The 21043-nt window shown below is 39.4% G+C and overlaps 1 protein-coding gene and 1 non-coding gene across 2 annotated transcripts in view; both read right to left on the bottom strand.

Moving 5' to 3' along the window:
• LOC126298983 (Bardet-Biedl syndrome 5 protein homolog) overlaps nt 1–21043 on the bottom strand; it is a 60615-nt gene that overhangs the window by 12690 nt on the left and 26882 nt on the right. Inside the window, exons 5-6 of the mRNA XM_049990606.1 lie at nt 8825–8960; nt 8638–8739 (exon numbers count right to left, since the gene is read on the bottom strand). Coding sequence (XP_049846563.1) covers nt 8638–8739; nt 8825–8960 — 238 coding nt within the window. The remainder of the gene's footprint in view (nt 1–8637; nt 8740–8824; nt 8961–21043) is intronic.
• Trnas-cga (transfer RNA serine (anticodon CGA)) lies at nt 768–842 on the bottom strand. The gene has a single exon. It is a non-coding gene; the product is annotated as a tRNA-Ser (tRNA).

The following is a 21043-nucleotide window of genomic DNA, read 5'->3' as shown; positions in this document are numbered from 1 at the left end:
GCAATACAGAGTGTAGACTCGCAATGAATGATTCTAGAACCGTCATGGTGGAACCTGGTGGCAAGTAATAACACCCAACAATTAACTTTGTTTTTCCTGGCCCTGTTAAAAGTGTCCAGATAACTTCACAATCACACTCTACTTCAAACTCAGCAGATAAAATATTTTTGTCAACTGCAATGAAGACACCACCTCCTACGGTGTCTAATCTGTCTTACCGATTCATGTTTCAACCCTCACTAAATATTTCAGAACTTCCTATGTCAGGGTTCAGCCAGGTCTCAATCCCGAGAATAATTGGTGCGCCACACGCTTCCTGGAGGGTAGTAGATTCAGGAACTTTATTCCGAACACTCTGAAAATTTACTGCTACTATCTTGATAGCTGAAGTGTCCTTACACTGTATTACTAAATTACAAATTATAAAATTTTTTTAAAAAAGGTGAAGGTAAAACAAAATCTATATCCTACTGTTTATGGTGGCTACTGTACATTGATTTTTGTATGATGTATAAGAAAGAACAGATATTGTTTGCACCTCACACATTATTTATAATGCATAAATTATTCATTTGAAACAAAAAGGGTTATAATTAAAAACTGAGTAACTATTGCTCAATAGAAATTATTTTTATTATAATTTTACTTTACATTTCCTTACTTTGATCAAAGCAAACTCACTCATTATAATACTGAAGTCAAGAATGAGATTTTCACTCTGCAGCGGAGTGTGCGCTGATATGAAACTTCCTGGCTGATTAAAACTGTGTGTCCGACCGAGACTCGAACTCGGGACCTTTGCCTTTCGCGGGCAAGTGCTCTACCAACTGAGCTACCGAAGCACGACTCACGCCCGGTACTCACAGCTTTACTTCTGCCAGTATCTGTCTCCTACCTTCCAAATTTTACAGAAGCTCTTCTGCGAAACATGCAGACTAGCACTCCTGAAAGAAAGGATACTGTGGAGACATGGCTTAGCCACAGCCTGGGGGATGTTTCCAGAATGAGATTTTCACTCTGCAGCAGAGTGTGCGCTGATATGAAACTTCCTGGCTGATTAAAACTGTGTGCCCGACCCAGACTCGAACTCGTGACCTTTGCCTTTCGCGGACAAGTGCTCTACCAACTGAGCTACTGAAGCACGACTCACGCCTGGTACTCACAGCTTTACTTCTGCCAGTATTCGTCTCCTACCTTCCAAACTTTACAGAAGCTCTTCTGCGAAACTTGCAGAACTAGCACTCCTGCAAGAAAGGATACTGTGGAGACATGGCTTAGCCACAGCCTGGGGGATGTTTCCAGAATGAGATTTTCACTCTGCAGTGGAGTGTGCGCTGATATGAAACTTCCTGGCTGATTAAAACTGTGTGCCCGACCGAGACTCGAACTCGGGACCTTTGCCTTTCGCGGGCAAGTGCTCTACCAACTGAGCTACCAAAGCACGACTCACGCCCGGTACTCACAGCTTTACTTCTGCCAGTATCCGTCTCCTACCTTCCAAACTTTACAGAAGCTCTTCTGCGAAACATGCAGACTAGCACTCCTGAAAGAAAGGATACTGTGGAGACATGGCTTAGCCACAGCCTGGGGGATGTTTCCAGAATGAGATTTTCACTCTGCAGCGGAGTGTGCGCTGATATGAAACTTCCTGGCTGATTAAAACTGTGTGCCCGACCGAGACTCGAACTCGGGACCTTTGCCTTTCGCGGGCAAGTGCTCTACCAACTGAGCTACCGAAGCACAACTCACACCTGGTACTCACAGGCCAACTTTTACTATTTTACAAAACCACAGTGAAGTTACAGCAAGAACTCCATTATTGGAAATGACAGGGGTTTATCAAAAAATATCCAAACCTCAAGATAACAGACTCAAATACTCTTTTTGCAATCAACATATAGGATATCATCTATACCACAATAGTACTATTCTTGCTTGGATGGGCACACTTCTGTCTCATAGGATTTCCTGTAAAATTCATTTTCCATTAAATGATTGATTTATCTTGATGAAAGGTCTGTATGACCTCCAAGAATGTAGACTGAAGGTGGTATATATAATATTTCTTTTCCTCTGTAATGAAAATCTGCAGTTATACCATCAAAACATGTTGATCACTTCAGTAGTTTTGTGTGGCTTGACATTTTAATTTTCATCTGCATTTGTGGAGATTTCAGATTTGTTGTATTACCTTTGTTAGCAACTTTTCACTTGAGTACAGGACTCTGTACTGAGCTTTAGGTAAGGCTAAGGTGACTGGTGTTGTTCTGGTCTTCAGTCCTAAGACTGGTTTGATACAGCTCTCCATGCTACTCTATCCCATGCGAGCCTCTTCATCTCTGAATAACTACTGAAACCTACATCCTTCTCAATCTGCTTACTGTATAAAGTGCTTACCTTATTTGAACACTGTTTCCCCCCAAGATAAGAGCAAAGTCTACAAAGAAGCCATGGATTACTTAAGGAATAGATATATCTTGTAAAACAAAAAGAAAACTGTATCTGTCAATTCTAAACAGTTCTGATGTTGATGCTATAGCACATTACATTAAATACTGCAAAGCAATAAACAATGTAATATGGGCATCAAAGCACATATATTAGAAGGAAAAGAAAGTCATATCAAATAAAAAAATAAAGACAATATGGGATATAGTAAAGGAGGGGACCGAAAGAACCAGACATGAAGAGGGACAAATAGCATTAAGAGTAAATGATACATTGGTGACAGAAATGTATAGTGTTGCAGAACAGAACTTTTTAACAAACATTTTGTAACTGTTACTGAAATGATGGGGTTGTGAGTTTCTGTAGATGCTGCTATGCAATACCTCAGACCAAACATTTCAAGTAACTACCATTATATGAATTTGACCTCACTACACCAGCAGAAGTAATGTCCATCATAAAATCTTTAAAATCAAAAACATCTAGTGGGTATGATGAAATATCAACAAAGTTAATTATAGAATGTGATTCTGAGTTTAGTAACATATTAAGCTATCTGTGTAACCAGTCATTTATCAGTGGAATATTTCCTGAATGGTTGAAATATGCTGAAGTTAATCCATTGTTTAAAAAGGGAGATAAAGAAATAGCATCAAATTTCCATCCAATTGCACTTTTTCCAGCGTTCTCAAAATTTTTAGAAAAGGTAATGTACAGTGGGCTTTATAACCATCTTATCACAAATAACATACTGTCAAAGTCACAGTTTGGATTTCTAAAGGGTTCTGATATTGAGAAGGCTATCTGCCCTTACAGTGGAAATGTACTTAATTCATTAGACAATAAATTGGAGGCAATTGGTATATTTTGTGATCTGTCAAATTTATTTGACTGCATAAATCACAATATCCTTTTAAGTAAATTAGAATATTATGGTGTAACAGGAAATGCTGCAAAATGGTTCAAATCTTGTATCTCTGGCAGGAAACAAAGGGCATTATTAGAAAAGAGACATGTATTAAGCTATCAGGCATCATCCAACTGGGAACTAATTAAATGTGGGGTTCCACAAGGTGCCATCTTAGGGCCCTTTTTCTTGTGGATATCAATGACCTTTCATCAGTAACATTACCAGGTGCCAAGTTCGTTTTGTTTGCAGACGACACAAACATTGCAATAAATAGCAAATCAAGTATAGTCTTAGAAAGATCAGCTAATAAAATATTTGTGGACATTGATCACTGGTTCCTAGCCAATCTTTGTCACTAAACTTTGAAAAAACACACTACATGCAGTTCAGAACTTGTAAGGGGTGTACTACGACAAGCAGATAGCAGAAGTGGACAATGTTAAATTCTTGGGATTGCAGCTTGATAATAAATTCAACTGGGAGGAGCACATCACAGAACTGCTGAAGCGTCTTAAAAAATCACTATTTCCAATGTGAATTGTGTCAGACATAGGGGATATAAAAATGAAAAAGCTGGCATACTATGCTTACATTCATTCTATAAGGGGATTATTTTTTGGGTAATTCATCAAGCCAAACTAGCGTTTTCTGGGTACAAAAATGTGCAATAAGAGTTATATGTGGTGTGAACTCAACAACATCCTGCAGAAGGCTGTTTAGGGAACTAGGGATACTAACTATGGCATTGCAATATATTTCTTCCTTAATGAAATTTGTCATTAAAAATATATCACTTTTTCAAACCAAAAGCTCAATTCATTGAATAAATACTAGAAATAAGAATAATATTCACAATGATTTAAAGTCACTTACTCTTGTACAAAAAGGTGTGCATTATTCAGGAACATACATTTTCAATAACTTGACAGCAGTCATAAAAAGCTCAACAACCAATGAAATTCAATTTGAAGCCTAAAGGATTTATTGGTGACCAACTCCTTCTACAGAATATTTATGTTGCATTTCAGTGCAATAATGTGTACATTGTAAATAAGTATTGTATTAGTATATATGGTTCTCGGGCGAGACGTCGGATGTCATAGTGAAAACTCCACAATATTTCGTCAGCGCAACTAGCCGACATCTTCAGGTGTGATGAACACACTGCTAAGGCAGGACCAGAGCCCCCTATTTATTCCATTCTTAGGCAGACAGTGTGCATGCATGGAGGCGCCAAATTCGATGGTCAATAGCGACAATATCAGCAGATAGCTGGAAGGACAGCAACACCACCTACAGGATGAAGAACCAAATACTTCCGCGAATGCATGGAGGCTGCCGCCACTGCTCTGCACTGTCATCGGCTGCTGCAGCAACCTCTGTCGGAAGCCGCAAGCAAAGATGCGCATCTACGTAAGTGCCTTGATTATCCTCCCATTGCCAACAGAATATTTATGTTGCTGGCGAATCGACATCTGTCTTATGACCAATAGTACTCCTGTCTGCTCTAAGCAACTTCAATTTGGCCAGTGCTGGATCCCAAGCAGTACTAAGCTGTCTCAGTACAGGCCATTCTATGAATTATCAACATACAAAAATTCTCACATCACCGAGCTCATACTGGGACAGTTTTATTAAGGAAGCAGTGGAAATATGTAGCTCGATGAATCTTGTAAACAGAGACAAGGGCTTTCAGCATAGTACAGCTTGGGATCCTGCACTGGCCATATTGAAGTCGCTTAGGGCAGAGAGGAGTACTATTGATCATAAGATGGATGACGATTCGCCAGCAACATAAATATTCTGTTGACAACAGGAGGATAATCAAGGCCCCCACGTGGAAGCGCATTTTTGCTTGCGGCTTCCGACAGAGTTCGCTGGGGCGGCCGATGACAGCGCAGAGTAACAGCGGCAGCCTCCGTGCTTGCGCCTTCTGACAGAGGTCACTGGGGTGGCCGATGGCAGCGCAGAGCAGTGGTTCTTCATCCTGTAGGTGGCGTTGCTGTCCTTCCAGCTATCGGTTGATATCGTCGCTATTCGCCATCGAATTTGGTGCCTCCACGCATGCATACTTCCTGCCTAAGACTGTTATAAATGTGGGGCTCTGGTCCTGCCTTAGCACTGTGTTCATCGCACCAGAAGATGTCGGACAGTTGCACTGACAAGATATTGTGGAGTTTTCACTATGACATCCGACGTCTCGACCGAGAGCCATATATACAACATGTCCATCGGGAAAGCCTCAAGTAACACATGTATTGTAGTAGTTCTATTATATGTTTATTACCTTATACATAAATAAAAACATTTTTTAAATATTAAATTCAGTACATTAATGTGATCTTAGTAAATGAGTGTTTGTAAAATGATGCTTTCATATAGTGTTCATTAAAAAAATGACAGTTATTCCATCTGTGCAAGGTACATGAGCTTATATGTTTCAGTTGTAAATATTTCTAATGTATTATTGTTTTTCTGACATGGTCTACATCCTGGAGGACCTCCTCACTATGGATCAATTGGAATGAAAGAAATCTAACCTAATCTAATCTAATCTCTCTCTGTTTCGTCATAGCTGGCTCTATCAAGGCTGTCAGTAATTCTGACAGAATATGATCTACCCTTAGGGCCTTGTTTTGACCTAGATCTTTAAGAGCTCTGTCAAATTCTTCTTATAGTATCATATCCCCCATCTCATGTTCATCTACATCCAGTTCTTTTCTGCAAAATTGCCTTCAAGTTCATGTCCCTTGTATCCTTCCACCTTTCAACATTCCCTTGTTTGCTTGAGACTGGGAAAGTCTGAGCCATTGATATTTGTACAGCTACTCCTCTTTTCCCCAAAGGCCTCTTTATCTTCATCAGGTGGGTATGTATCTTTCCCAAAGTCAAATATGTTTCTAAATCCTTACATTTGTCCTCTAGTCATTCCTGCTTAGCCATTTTGCACTTCCTGTCAATCTCATTTTCTAAACATTTGTATTCCCTTTCATCTGCTTCATTAGCAGCATTTTTAAAATTTTCTCCTTTAATCAGCTAAATTAAATATCTCATGTGTTACCCAAGGATTTCTATTAGGTCTTGTCTTTTTAGATATTTGATCCTCTGCTGCTTTCACTATTTCATCTCTTACAACTACTCACATGTGTCTTCTAATGTATTTTTCCTCTGTTCTAGTCATCTGTTGACTAATGCTCCCTCTGAAACTCTCAACAACCTCTGGTTCTTTCTATTTATCCAGGTCCCATCTCCTTTTTGTAATTTCTTCAGTTTTAATCTATGGTTCATAACCAATAAATTGCAGTCAGAGTATACATCTGTCCCTGTAAATGTTTTGTAATTTAAAATTTGGTTCCTAAATCTCTGCCTAACCATTATATGATCAATCTGAAACCTTCCAATGTCTCCAGGTCTCTTTCATGTAAACAATCTTCGTTTTATCATTCTTACACCAAGTGTTCGCAATGATTAAATTATGCTCTGTGCAAAACTCTACCGGGTATCTCCCTCTTTCATTCATTTCCTCCAGTCAATATTCACCTACTATTTTTCTTTTTCTTATTTTTCCTACTACCAAATTCCAGTTCTCCATCAAATTACATTTTTGTCTACTTTAACAAGCTGAATAATTTGTTTTATCAAATCATACATTTTTTCAATCTCTTCATCATCTGAGGAGCTTGTTGGCACATAAATTTGTATTACTGAGGTAGGCATTGGCTTGATGTCTACACTGGCTACAATAATGCATTTACTATGCTGTTCATAGCAGCTTATTTACATTCCTGTTTTCTTATTCATTATTAAACCCATTCCTGCATTATCCCCATTTGACTTTGCATTTATAACTCTTTATTCACCTGACCAGAAGTCCTGTTCCTCCTGCCCCTGAACTTCACTAATTCTCACTATATCTAACTTCAGCCTATCCATTTCCCTTTTTAAATTTTCTAACCTACGTGCCTGAGTAAAGGGTCTAAAATTCCGCACTCGGATCTGTAGAACAGCAATTTTGTTTCAACTGATGATGACATCCTTCTGAGTAGTTTCCTCGCAGAGATCCAAATGGGGGACTATTTTCCTTGTGGAATATTTTACCCATGAGAATACCATCATCATTTAACCATACAGTAGAGCTGCATGCTCATTATATGGAAAATATCTTTATGACTTATAGTTTAATAAATTAATTTAGCACTCTCTCTTCCTCTTAGTCCAAAAGCTATTATATATTTAATACAGTACACTGTCCTAATGGTCAATCACAAACAACGTTTACTTATTGACTTAACTCAGTATCCCTCATGATCACTTAATTTCTGGAGGAATCACACAAATGGTGTGCGAGCACTCTGGGAAGTGGACACTCTGACATATGTTAATCTGGATAGTTCTCAGAGGCATGCACAGATAGCCAAAATGGTTAAAGTGACTATTCATGATAAGCAAGAAATCCGTGTTCAACTCCCAGTCTGGTATAAATTTTTCATGTAAACTATGCAGCTGGTGTAATAAAATATTCATGATTTGTGAATACATTTCATAATTTAATATGACCATAGATCATCAGTGTCTGTTCTTTCACATATGCATGCAAGTCTGAAAGACATTTGCATCAAACTATACACTCATGGTCAAATATAGACACTGCACTAACTGCAAGAGATACGTGTTTCCCACTAGGTCATTTATCAATATCAAGTGAGTGGTAAGATACAGTGGGTTTTTTTGGGGGGGGGGGGAGCTGTTTAATTCATCATATGGCCATTCAGACGTGGGTTTCTCACAGTTTCCCCACACTGCTTAAGGCAACTGTAACCAAACTGTCAGCAACAGAAAATCCAAATTTAGTCTTCCTTCCTCTAATTTATATACCTCTTTCACTATATCTGGAATAATGACTTAAGCTCTTCATCTCCACGCTCATGGTATGAGCAAGAATTACAGTTTACATTAAGTCTTTTATTATCTTTGATGAGTCACTTGTGTATTCCAACATCGTTAGTGGTCCAAGTGCCAAACCTTAAGGGAAGCAACAAAATATGCTCCCTGACACTATGTTTTCGTTCCACAGAGAAACATTTAATATTAAGAAGGTTAAAATTCCAAATCAGTATTTTGTGTAAGGTTTATACAACTACAAAATTAGTATATAAAAGTTAAGTACTCTTAACCCAATAACACTGCCTCATTATTAACAAATCATGTATTGGAAAGACTTATAGTTAAAAGTAACTTTTTTATTATGCTGTTTTAATAAGTGTGCTTGATGTACTTACTTTTTCAACACACAGAAATGGCACAGATAAATTGTTTGTTTCATTTTCATCAGCAAACCAAATAAATCGAATATTTGATAGGACAAATGTACCACATGGTTTCTGAAAAAGTGATTAAAGGTGGTTAAATTATTGTTATAATGTACTTGAAATGGCTAATAGTCATTTGATTGTGCACACATGATACCTCAACATAATTCAGGTTCCACACTCCATCCACATTACCAAAAATTTGCTCGTATGGTAGAACTCTTAGTTGCCTGTTTTCAATGATGTCAGAGTTATACAGAACATCGCGGTAGGATCTTGTAGAGGTGTATGCCCTGTAAGTTTGGGTTATTCCGGACCATTAATACAAAAATTTACCATACATTTACAACTGTAATTGTAGTATCTTATGTTCATAATTACAATAACTAGAGTTTTAAAATAGTACATAATCATAAATACACACACTTGGTAATGATGGGTCACTGTCCCCACACAGTGTACATGTAATGAACAGGAAAATCAAGTACACAAAATATCCACATAAATAAGAGGAAAAACAAGTGAATATTCTTCTACCATTATAGACACAGACTTTGCAGACATGATTTATTTGGATTGAGAAATATCTGCCAATATAGCATAGAAAAATGTCTGATTACCGAACTAATCATGAAATTACCTAGTGACTCAGGAAACACACTACAACCATAATCATAAAAGCTTGGACAGGAATCCACACAAAATACAAAGTCACACAACACTTTCCTCATCATCAACTAAATCAAACTGTTTCAGGTGAGTTCTGCCCTCATATCAGAATAAAGAAAACTTGTTAACATGTAGTACACAGCATTTCATAAGCAATGTACACTTCATGTTGTGGTATCCATATGTGGTATGTGATGTATACTAGATACTGAGATCCACTCTGAATCTCAGAGATAAAAACTTTATGTGGCATTGTGGACTCTATGAGCACATCATGAGATGAGTGCTGCATGGAGCATTTTAATGCAATATTTATGTTGTTGGTGATGATGAGAGGGAAGTATGAGAGGGAAACAAATACCAACATATGGTACAATCCTATCCAATAGCTTCAGTTCAGTTTCTTCATACAACACAGTGTCAGGTACCCTCACCTATGGTACAGATAATTGACTCTTTTCCTCAACACAATGGTGAGAGACATAAAGGAAACTTAAAGTTGCATTTCTTTCTAATTCTAAGGGTATGCTTTGTTTATTTCCCCAATTTTCTGTGAACATAGTTCCCAACAAACATACTTCTACTTCCATTTTGGACAAATAAACAATTTCATTTACACCTAACGTCTCCAGAGCCATCAAGCTCAGTGGCCAAGACAATAAATGTGTGGGGAAGCTGAAACCTGAAGATGGAGTCAGCGGAATTGTGCTGAGCAGCCATTTGCATTCCAAACATGTTCATGTATATAAAACTATAATACTGATTGCTAGATAATGCTTACCGACTGAAAAATAAATTAGCTAAAAAGTCTCCAAATTGCCAAAACAGGAATATCACAAACAAATATCACAAACATGTTCATGTATATAAAACTATAACACTGATTGCTAGATAATGCTTACCGACTGAAAAATAAATAAGCTAAAAAGTCTCCAAATTGCCAAAACAGGAATATCACAAACACTAGTTTTACTTTTTGTCAGTAGTAGCCTGCTTGATCCTTGCTTACATTTATAAAGCATAATAAGAAATATTACACCCAATATCTGTCATAGACAATACTTCCCCCAGTGTTCCATCATTCTTAATTTGAGAACAGGGTGGGGGCATGGGGGAGGGGAGAACATAGTCAGTCATTTGAATAGACAAATGCAAAAGCAGGGAGGGTATAGTGAAAGTCAGCAGTATCTTAGTGTTCCTCATGTAAATAGAAAGGAAGTATAACATGTGCAATGGTTGTTAATGAAATATGTATGAATGTATAACAAAACATTACTTTCTCTACAATCAGTTAAACTCCTTGGAAATACAAAAAGAGCACAGTACCACTCAACAACCGAGCTAGGTTAATAATTGGCACCTTTTACCGACCTCCCGACTCATCAGCTTTAGTGGAAGAACAACTGAGAGAAAATCTGGAATACATTTCACATAAATTTCCTCAGCATGTTATAGTCTTAGGTGGAGATTTCAATTTACCAGATATAGACTGGGACACCCAGACGTTTAGGACGGGTGGTAGGGACAGAGCATCAAGTGACATTATACTGAGTGCAATATCTGAAAATTACCTTGAGCAATTAAACAAAGAACCGACTCATGGAAATAACATCTTGGACCTACTGATAACAAACAGACCTGAACCTTTCGAGTCTGTATGCACAGAACAGGGAATCAGTGATCATAAGGCTGTTGCAGCATCCCTGAATATGGAAGTAAATAGGAATATAAAAAAAAAAGGGAGGAAGGTTTACCTGTTTAGCAAGAGTAATAGAAAGCAGATTTCAGAGTACCTAACAGATCAAAACAAAAATTTCTGTTCTGATACTGACAATGTTGAGAGTTTATGGAAAAAGTTCAAGGCAATCGTAAAATGCGTTTTAGACAGGTACGTGCCAAGTAAAACTGTGAGGGACGGGAAAAACCCACCGTGGTTCAACAATAAAGTTAGGAAACTACTGAGAAAGCAAAGAGAGCTTCACTGCAAGTTTAAGTGCAGCCAAAACCTCTCAGACAAACAGAAGCTAAACGATGTCAAAGTTAGCATAAGGAGGGCTTTGCGTGAAGCCTTCTGTGAATTCGAAAGTAAAATTCTATGTACCAACTTGACACAAAATCCTAGGAAGTTCTGGTCTTACACTAAATCAGTAAGTGGCCCGAAACAGCATATCCAGACACTCCAGGATGATGATGGCATTGAAACAGAGGATGACACATGTAAAGCTATATACTAAACACATTTTTCCAAAGCTGTTTCACAGAGGAAGACCGCACTGCAGTTCCTTCTCTACATCCTCACACAAACAAAAAATGGCTGACATCAAAATAAATGTCGAAGGAATAGGAAAGCAACTGAAATCACTCAACAGAGGAAAGTCCACTGGACCTGACGGGATACCAATTCGATTCTACACAGAGTACGGAAAAGAACTTGTCCCCCTTCTAACAGCCATGTACCGCAAGTCTCTAGTGGAAAGTAAGGTTCCCAGTCTTGAAGAAGGGTCATCGAGCAGATGCGCAAAACTATAGACCTATATCTCTGATGTTGATCTGTTGTAGAATTTTAGAACATGTTTTTTGCTCATATATCATGTCATTTCTGGAAACCCAGAATCTACTCCGTAGGAATCAACATGGATTCCGGAAACAGCGATCGTGTGACACCCAACTCGCTTTATTTGTTAATGAGACCCAGCAAATATTAGATGCAGGCTTCCAGGTAGATGCCATTTTCCTTGAATTCCGGAAGACATTCGATACAGTTCCGCACCGTCACCTTATAAACGAAGTAAGAGCCTACGGAATATCAGACCATCTATGAGGCTGGATTCAAGAGTTTTTAGCAAACAGAACACAGCATGTTGTTCTCGATGGAGAGATGTCTACAGAAGTTAAAGTATCCTCTGGCATGCCACAGGGGAGTGTTATGGGACCATTGCTTTTCACAATATATATAAATGACGTAGTAGATAGTGTCGGAAGTTCCATGCGGCTTTTCGCGGATGATGCTGTAGTATACAGAGAATTGCAGCATTAGAAAATTGCAGCAAAATGCAGCAGATGGGCACTTGGTGCAGGGAGTGGCAACTGACCCTTGACATAGACAAATGTAATGTATTGCGAATACATAGAAAGAAGGATCCTTTATTGTATGATTATATTATAGCGGAACAAACAATGGTAGCAGTTACTTCTGTAAAATATCTGGGAGGATGTGCACTGAATGATTTGAAGTGGAATGATCATATAAAATTAATTGTTGGTAAGGCGGGTACCAGGTTGAGATTCATTGGGAGAGTCCTTAGAAAATGTAGTCCATCAAGAAAGGAGGTGGCTTACAAAACACTCGTTTGACCTATTGTTGAGTATTGCTCATCAGTGTGGGTTCCGTACCAGGTCGGGTTGATGGAGGAGATAGAGAAGATACACAGAAGAGAGGCACATTTCATCATAGGGTTATTTGGTAAGCGTGATAGCGTTACGAAGATGTTTAACAAGCTCAAGTATCTGACTCTGCAAGAGAGCCGCTCTGCATCGTGGTGTACGTTGCTGTCTAAGTTTCGAAAGGGTGCGTTTCTGGATGAGGTATTGAATATATTGCTTCCCACTACTTATACCTACTGAGGAGGTCACGAATGTAAAATTAGAGAGATTCGAGCCCGCACGGAGGCTTTCCGGCAGTTGTTCTTCCTGCAAACCATACGTGACTGGAACAGGAAAGGGAGGTAGTGACAGTGGCATGTAAAGTGCCCTCCGCCACAGACTGTTGGGTGGCTTGCGGAGTATAAATATATATGTAGATGTAGATGTACCATAAATCCTTGTCAGCATTCTCAAAATCTTTTGCAGCAGCAATCTTTGGTTTTGTTCCAGGTCCCAAATCTTGCCCACATGCCTGTTAAGTGTGCACTCCTGATCTTACTTACAGTTATTGTGTTATAATCCATTTTTGGCTGCATCTTTTAAAACTAAATCCCAAAAAGTTATTACGTGGTACATAATTCTTACCTTTCAAAACAATATTTGTTAGATATTATGTAGCCAATGTATTACCATTGCTAAATTACCTGGCATAATTGTTTTATATGTCACATGTGTTAAGCACAGGTGTGCACATTGTTACAGCACAGAAGAGTAAGATGTAGGAAATGATAAATTTTTATTCAAACTCGTTTACATTACCTGAAGCAATATCGAGTTAAGCCAGAGACAGAGGCTGATGCAGGCAGCATGCCAGTATGTCACAAGTGGATCAGATCTTTGACACATTATGACACTCTCCACCAAGTAAGAATACACATTCAGCAAAAAGAAGACTGTGACAGGAAACCAAGGGAATTGAGACGAGCATATTCATTAGCTCCTAAGACGTGCTACAAGAAACTCTATTTCTTACAGATGTACATGTAGCAAGGACCAGATACAGCAGTTAGCAACCTGTTAAGAGAATATGGCATAATAAGGAGGACACATACGATCATACTGAACTAAGCCTTGTGTCATAGCCTCATAATAGCACCCTTTAAATGCTCCAGTTTTATACAGTTCTCGTTAGCTAATCACTGGCATCGATGGCATACACGGTAATAGCACTCAATTCCACCATTTCGGTATTGCCATGAATCTATGTCCTACATGCTCCAGAACAATTTATCAACTAGTTGAAGATGTATTCAAGACAATGGTCTTTGCCTCATCAACTGTACGCTGCTCACAGTCTACTATCTACTGAAGGAGAAAGTGTCTTTCAACAACACCACATCACAGAGTGCTGCCAGCACCTAACATGGGGTCCATGTTCCTGCTCAACACTCTGGCATCTATGGGTGCTAAACTCTACCAGGTCAGCAGGGAGATGGTCAACTGACCACACGACTACCAACACCAGGGTATCACAGATGGATCATCAAGGTTTGTTGTAGAATTTGGAGTGTTACTGAGAACACTCCAGAAACCAGTGTAAGGTCACTTTGTACAAGGCAACAACTGCATTTCCTCACTCGCCACCTGCTGCAGCACCATGGTCACTTACACCATCTCCTGGGTTTGTAGATGCTTAACTACCTGGATGGATGTGTGGTAGAAGCCAACACAATGCTGAATGAGCAACAGATGAGGCTGGTGCAGGAGACCACCAACTTGTAAACACAGTGAATAAATGATCGACCTCTAATAATGTTTTGTTAGTGTTGAAGACACTTCACAGGTTGCCAACAGCTATCCTGACTTCATGCAGAGGTGTCTCCACTCAGTTCCTATGTAATTTTGTGCAGAAGTGTGCGCTTTGATGCTGGCAACAGAGAATTTGGCATTGGAATTTGAAGGCAGTGATCAGCACATTGAAGAAATAACCACAATGCAGTATGCACCAAGAACATTTTTTCTTTCTTTGGTGTGATATGGCAGAGTCTAGGCATACCGATTGGCGTTCTACACACATCAAAAAGCATTTTACTCCTGAAGATAGACTTTGGCTGTGGATATTTTATCACAGACACAGTCCCTTTGATTGTTCAGAGATGTCACCAAACCCACCCAAAGATGTAAACAACTATACATGAGCAGTGCCTATTACATGCAGGAGGTCCGACAGCCTATCACTTCCATTTATTCCATCAGGAAGGAGGTATGTGACTAATTTTGTCTGTAGTTCAACCATGCCTAGACAGTCAAAACTGTGTTTGTTACTTTGTGCCAGGAAGGACTCTCAACAAGGGGAGCGTCCAGACATCTCAGAGTGAATCAAAGCGATGTTGTTCAGTCATGGAGGAGATACAGAGAAACAGGAACGCTTAATGACATGCCTTGCTCAGGCCACCCAAGGGTTACTATTGCAGGGGATGACCGCTACCTATGGATTATGGCTCGGAGGAACCCTGAAAGCAATGCCACCATGTTGAATAATGCTTTTAGTTCAGTGACAGGATGTTGTGTTATGACTCAAACTGTGTGCAATAGGCTGCATCATGCGCAACTTCACTTCCGACATCTGTGGCAAGGTCCATCTTTGCAACCACAACACCATGCAGCATGCTGATGAGTGCCACATATGCTTTCAACCAGACAATCACTGGAGACGTGTTTGGAAGCAACCTGATTAGGGTGAACGCCTTAGATACACTGTCCAGTGAGTGCAGCAAGGTGGGGGTTCCCTGCTGTTTTGAGAATGACTGTATGATACATGAATGCCTTACTCTGACCTCTAGTGCAACCATATTGGTGAGGCATTCATCTTCATGGACAATAATTCATGTCCCCATCATGCACATCTTGTGAATGACTTCCTTCAGGATAACGACACCGCTCGACTAGAATGGCCAGCACATTCTCCAGACATGAACCCCATTGAACATGCCTGGGATATATTGAAAAGGACTGTTTATGGATGACATGACCCACCAACTACTCTGAGGGATCCATGCTGAATCATCATTGAAGAGTGGGACAATCTGGAGCAACAGTGCCTTCCTGAAGTTGTGGATAGTATGCCACAACAAATACAGGCATGCATTGATGCAAGAGGATGCACTACTGGGTATTAGAGGTATCGGTGTGTACAGCAACCTGGACCACCACCTCTGAAGGTCTCGCTGGATGATGGTACAACATGCAATATGTGGTTTTCATGAGCAATAAAAAGGGTGGAAATGATTTTATGTTCATCTCTATTCCAATTTTCTACACAGGTTCCTGAACTCTCAGAACCGAGGCAACTTTTTTGAAACCTATGGAATCTGTTAATTTATTATAATTCAGAGGAAATTGTAAAATAATAACATTTGGTACGAGTGAGATGTACTATTTGTAATTAAGCAGGTCTTGATGAATCATGCACTAAATTTGTACCTGTAATTTGTTCTACTTGTAGATGGTATGGTAATGCAGCTCACGAGTGTATTGAGTGTTGCTGTGTGATGACCAGGCAAATGAAGTAGTTGAGTCTAGTTTCAAACATTGTACATTGTGTTTTTCTTGTTTGGAATATGTTGCTCTGTTTTATGCAAATGTTTTCTGTATAAATGTAAGATAGTGGTAAAGTGCACAAAAATGCTAGACACAAGGTCAGCTGATGTTAGTGATAGAACAACCACTCTGATGGAGCAAGTGACTCAACTGTTCACCTGTCTTGAACAAATGTGTGAAATATGTCAGTGCCGCCTGGAGAAGATCATTATCAGATGTCATGTTAGACCTATGTGTTATTGTGTTTATAACATTTTTCTTATGGGGAAGATGATGATACAAACAATTCTGATCATATTGTTCACAAGAAAGCTGTCTTAAAAAACAGCATAGTAATGTTGAAAGCATGGGAAATTATAATTCAATTGAAATGGCTACTAAAACTAAAGGCCTTCAACAGGCCTGTAAGTAGTCACAGGTCACTATATATGGATTACTTTACTTTTATTTATGAATTACCTGTGCATTAATCTGCTTCATATAACATCAAAGTAAAACTGATAAACTGATGTGGTGGTAAAGAAACTATGTCTCCTATATTCCCTAATAAACAAATGTTTAACTGCAGTTGAAGTTTACTACAATCTACTATTGTTATATCACCTTATTGATATTCAACCCACAATGGTACTATCTGCCATGATGGTGTACAGCACTGGCTATTGGTTGGAATAAAATATGTTGCACACAGTATCAGTCATACTACATCATATATAACATGGTACAGTTACTGGCAAAAAATATATTTTCAAGTTCCTATAATAACTAAAACTTTAGGTTCCAGACATTGAGTGAAATCTACAAGAGACTTATGCCCAGCAGGGCAGAAATGAATGCTTGAATCTTTTCCTTGACACATATATATGATGGTTGGCTTGCAGTAGATGCATTTGGAGTTTTCTATCACTTCTTTTAAAGCTTACTTACAAATTGTTATGGTAACTTCAACTTTATTTTCTACTATAGAGTGTGTTTTTAGAAGCATGTTGCTCATTCTATAGGGCACCTGTGGCATCTCAGACTTTCCCATTTGTGGGATAAATACATTCAGTGTTTCTTACTGCCTAACTAAATATGCTCTGACTGTGTTAGAATTAAAAAGGAATTCTAATTGTAAGTGGTCATTATAAAATCTGTGGAGTAATCTCACAAACTGCTGTTACAGACTGTGAAATTTGTTTTATTGTCCCTGAGTAAAAAGGGAGAATCAAACTGACAGATATATAAATCAGATGCCAATACTGCATGTATGAAAGTATTATATTAATGATCTCTGGTTTACAATTACGTAAGAGAAAAAAACTCCAGTACATTAAAGTTTAATGCAAATTAACAGTTATAGGTACATCAAGACCTTATTTATTCCTGGCCAGGTAGGGGATTTTATCTTCCTTGGGACTGGGTGTTTCTGTTGTCCTCATCAATGCATCATCATCATCATCATAATTCATGACAGTGGCTGTGTGATGTTCTCCTGCTTTATTTCTTCATTGATTGTTCTCAGTGTTGACATACTGGGTTGCTATACTGGCTGAAAAATGGTGGGTGGAAGTTCAACACTGACTACTTTAAATGATGTAGTCAGCAGGTGCATATTTGTGTTTCACAGTTCTTTACTTTCACTGTTCACAACCCCTGCCCCCCAATAATACACAGTTATATGGTCAGTGCAGTATTGTTTAACTTTCAATAAGCTTCATTAATAGTTTGCAGGCATATGTCAACATACTGCTACCACAGTTCACTGTTGATTATCTATCTAACCACACAGTTCACAGTTCTTGCAGAATGAAACAGTATTTATTGAATAGACACTGTGACTGTTTTAGCACATGGCCTAATTGTGTTACACTTATTTCACAGTTAAGTTGATGCATTGTTGTTGATCTAACCAATATGGGTTCCTCATCTGAAACTTGACCGTGGACGTGGACTGACTGTCTCGAGACCAAAAATCAGGCCTTCATATATCATCACAATAATAGGCAATGAAAGTATACATTGTTTGATGTTTCATGTACAGAAATTACAATTAAAACATATCTCATTCAATCAACTGAAAACATGGAGAAATTCTTTTTTTTTTTTAACAGCTTCTTCTACTGCAAGGGTTAAGCCAAATTATTTGTTTAACTCATGAAACTAACAGATATAGTTGTTCAAATGATACTTTTGACAGATCTGGTAATTACTTTGGAATTAATTAAGGAATGGCTTTGCTAACATGTTTTCGAATAGAACCAAATAAATACTGTAAGAATCCTAGTGATTCTTTTTCCAAATGTTTATCATTATTACTGAATTTATATATGTTTGTAAGCCAACAATAAAATTTAAGTTATGAAACAATTACTGATTTCACCCTACAACAAAAGATACTAATTAGGAATATTCAAAATAAATTAGAAAATCAATTACATATATAAAACTAAGCACAAAATTATATCTGGTGTTATATTCTTTAAAACTGAGGGCCAACCTTTCTCTTTTATGAAAATACAGGTTATACTTATGTATGTTAATGGTAATTAGCCAGACATAAAGAAATGGATTTTAAGGGGGCAGATGCAAATAAAGATGGTGAGGTGGATGCTCGGGTGAGATACACCAAACAACACTTTATAATCAGGAGTTCATTTATTTACATGTTCACACAAGTAAGGCTTACAGAGAAGTGGATGGCGGATGCACAAACACCAGGGTTGGCTAAATTATGCAGTGCGTTGAAGACAGCTTGACGGAGCATGGTTGGGATGAGAGGGCATAACATGCCCGTACTGTTGTTGCACCAGATCTCACCAGAAATGCCAGGGAAGGTGCTGCGGAAGTGTAGTGAAGAGGCAGAATCTGAAATCAGGTTTTGTGTCTCCTCATCAGCTGGTTGGCGGCTAGGCAGGTCAGAGAGGTCTAACAGTGAATGAATGGCGTTGACTCGTGAAAGGAAATCAGCAACTATATTGTTAGCACTCTTTAAGTGTCTGACATCGGTGGTGAACTGAGATATGAAGTTCATGTATGGGAAACGGCGAGGAGGCGGGTCAGCTGGCGGGTTTGATATGACCGCAGCCAGGGGTAGTGGTCTGTTGAAACATAGAAAGGGCATCCCTCAACGTCGATCTTAAAATGGTTGATAACTGCGAGAAACTCCCTCTCAAATGGGTAATATTTCTGTTGTGCATTGGTGAGCTTGTGCAATAAGAACTGCAGAGGCAAAGTTTGGCCATCGACTGTCTGGCTAAGGACAGGGCCGATGGCAGTATCGCTCGCGTCTGTGGTGATGGAAATCTGCGCATTGGGATTAGGATGCGCGATGGTGCAGGCCTCAGCAAGAAGGTTTTTGAGGGCAGAGAAAGAGTCAGTCATAGCAGGGGTACTCGGAATGGGCCAAGATCCAGAAGTCATGGTAGATGACGGCGATAATAATTAACTGTCCCCAGAAAGCGCTGCAATTTGTCCTGGTTGGTCTTGATGCTAGGTGCCGTGAGTGTGTCCGTAACAGTTTGCACATGTCAAATGTTGTCCTCGAGCTGAACACAAGAATGTCATCAAGATATGCAAAGCAGAATTTTAGGCCAAATACCACTTCGTTGATGAAGAATTGCCAGGTCTGGGTTGCATTTGTTCTAGCCCAAAGTGCATGAATTGAAACTGAAATAATCCGATTGGAGTGGTGATTACTGTCTTCTCGATGTCTCCATGAGCCATGGGGATCTAGTGGTAGGCCCGTTTGCAATCAATGGTTGCACCTGCGAGGGAACTAGTAAAGTCGGCAATGTTGGAAATGGGGTAGGTGTCCATAATTGTCATGCGTTTAGTCGGCGGTAGTCTTCGCATTTGCTCCAGGACCTGTCTTTCTTGGGTGTCATATGATTGGGCATAGACCAGCTGCTGGCAGAGTGTTCGATGGCGCCAGAGCTTAGAAGTTCAGAAATCTGATTTTTAAGGTCGGAGAGGTGCTCAGGACAAAGTCGACATGGTTTATTGGAGATTGGAGGGCCTGGCATGAGGTGAAGCTTGTGAACCATGCGGTAGGTGATGACGGAAATGTTGCCGGCGGCATGGGAGGGTTTTTTTTATAATGTGAGGCAGGCAGGACAGGCAAGGCAAGGTCGTGGTATTCGGAGCCATTCGGTGGATCTGACAGGAGCTGAGGTGGTGAAGTATCCCAGGAGTCAACATGACAAGATGGCAACCAGTCCGAAACAGTGGCACCATGCTCAGGTGAGCTCGGTAGAGCTCGTCAAGCGTTAGTGAGTCCATTGTCTGAGGATGCAGCCTGTGGTAGCACAGTCACGAGCGAAGCCCTAGGCACGAGTGCACTGTTTGTGTTGTCAGTGGCGGTCCTATGGCAGTTCGCAGGAGCCGAAGTTACATAGTTTTAGTTGCTATCGGTGAGGGGAGGGGTAGGATCTATCAGTACAGGAACACGTGACACTCGTCACGCATGCGCACTTGTGTCCAGCCGAGTGTCAAATGCTGCTGTGTTAGGAGTGTGTGGTCCTGTGGAACTATCAGTACTCGTTATGGTAGACTTGTTAGCACAGTTGTGAGGGGTAGCAGGAGGTAAGCACACGGAGGCTCGATTGCTGGGACTACAAGCAGATTCGGCACACTTACTGACCTTGCTTTGTCCTTCCTGCAGTGTCTGTAATTCCTCCTCTCCTTTTATGGAATAAACTTTGCTACCAACACATCATCATTCAACATCTCACTAGAATTAGAATTTACTCTTGTCTTACTACTA

This window comes from Schistocerca gregaria, chromosome X (genome assembly GCF_023897955.1).
Source record: "Schistocerca gregaria isolate iqSchGreg1 chromosome X, iqSchGreg1.2, whole genome shotgun sequence".
NCBI lineage: Eukaryota > Metazoa > Arthropoda > Insecta > Orthoptera > Acrididae > Schistocerca > Schistocerca gregaria.
This window is presented reverse-complemented; position numbering and strand designations above follow the sequence as displayed.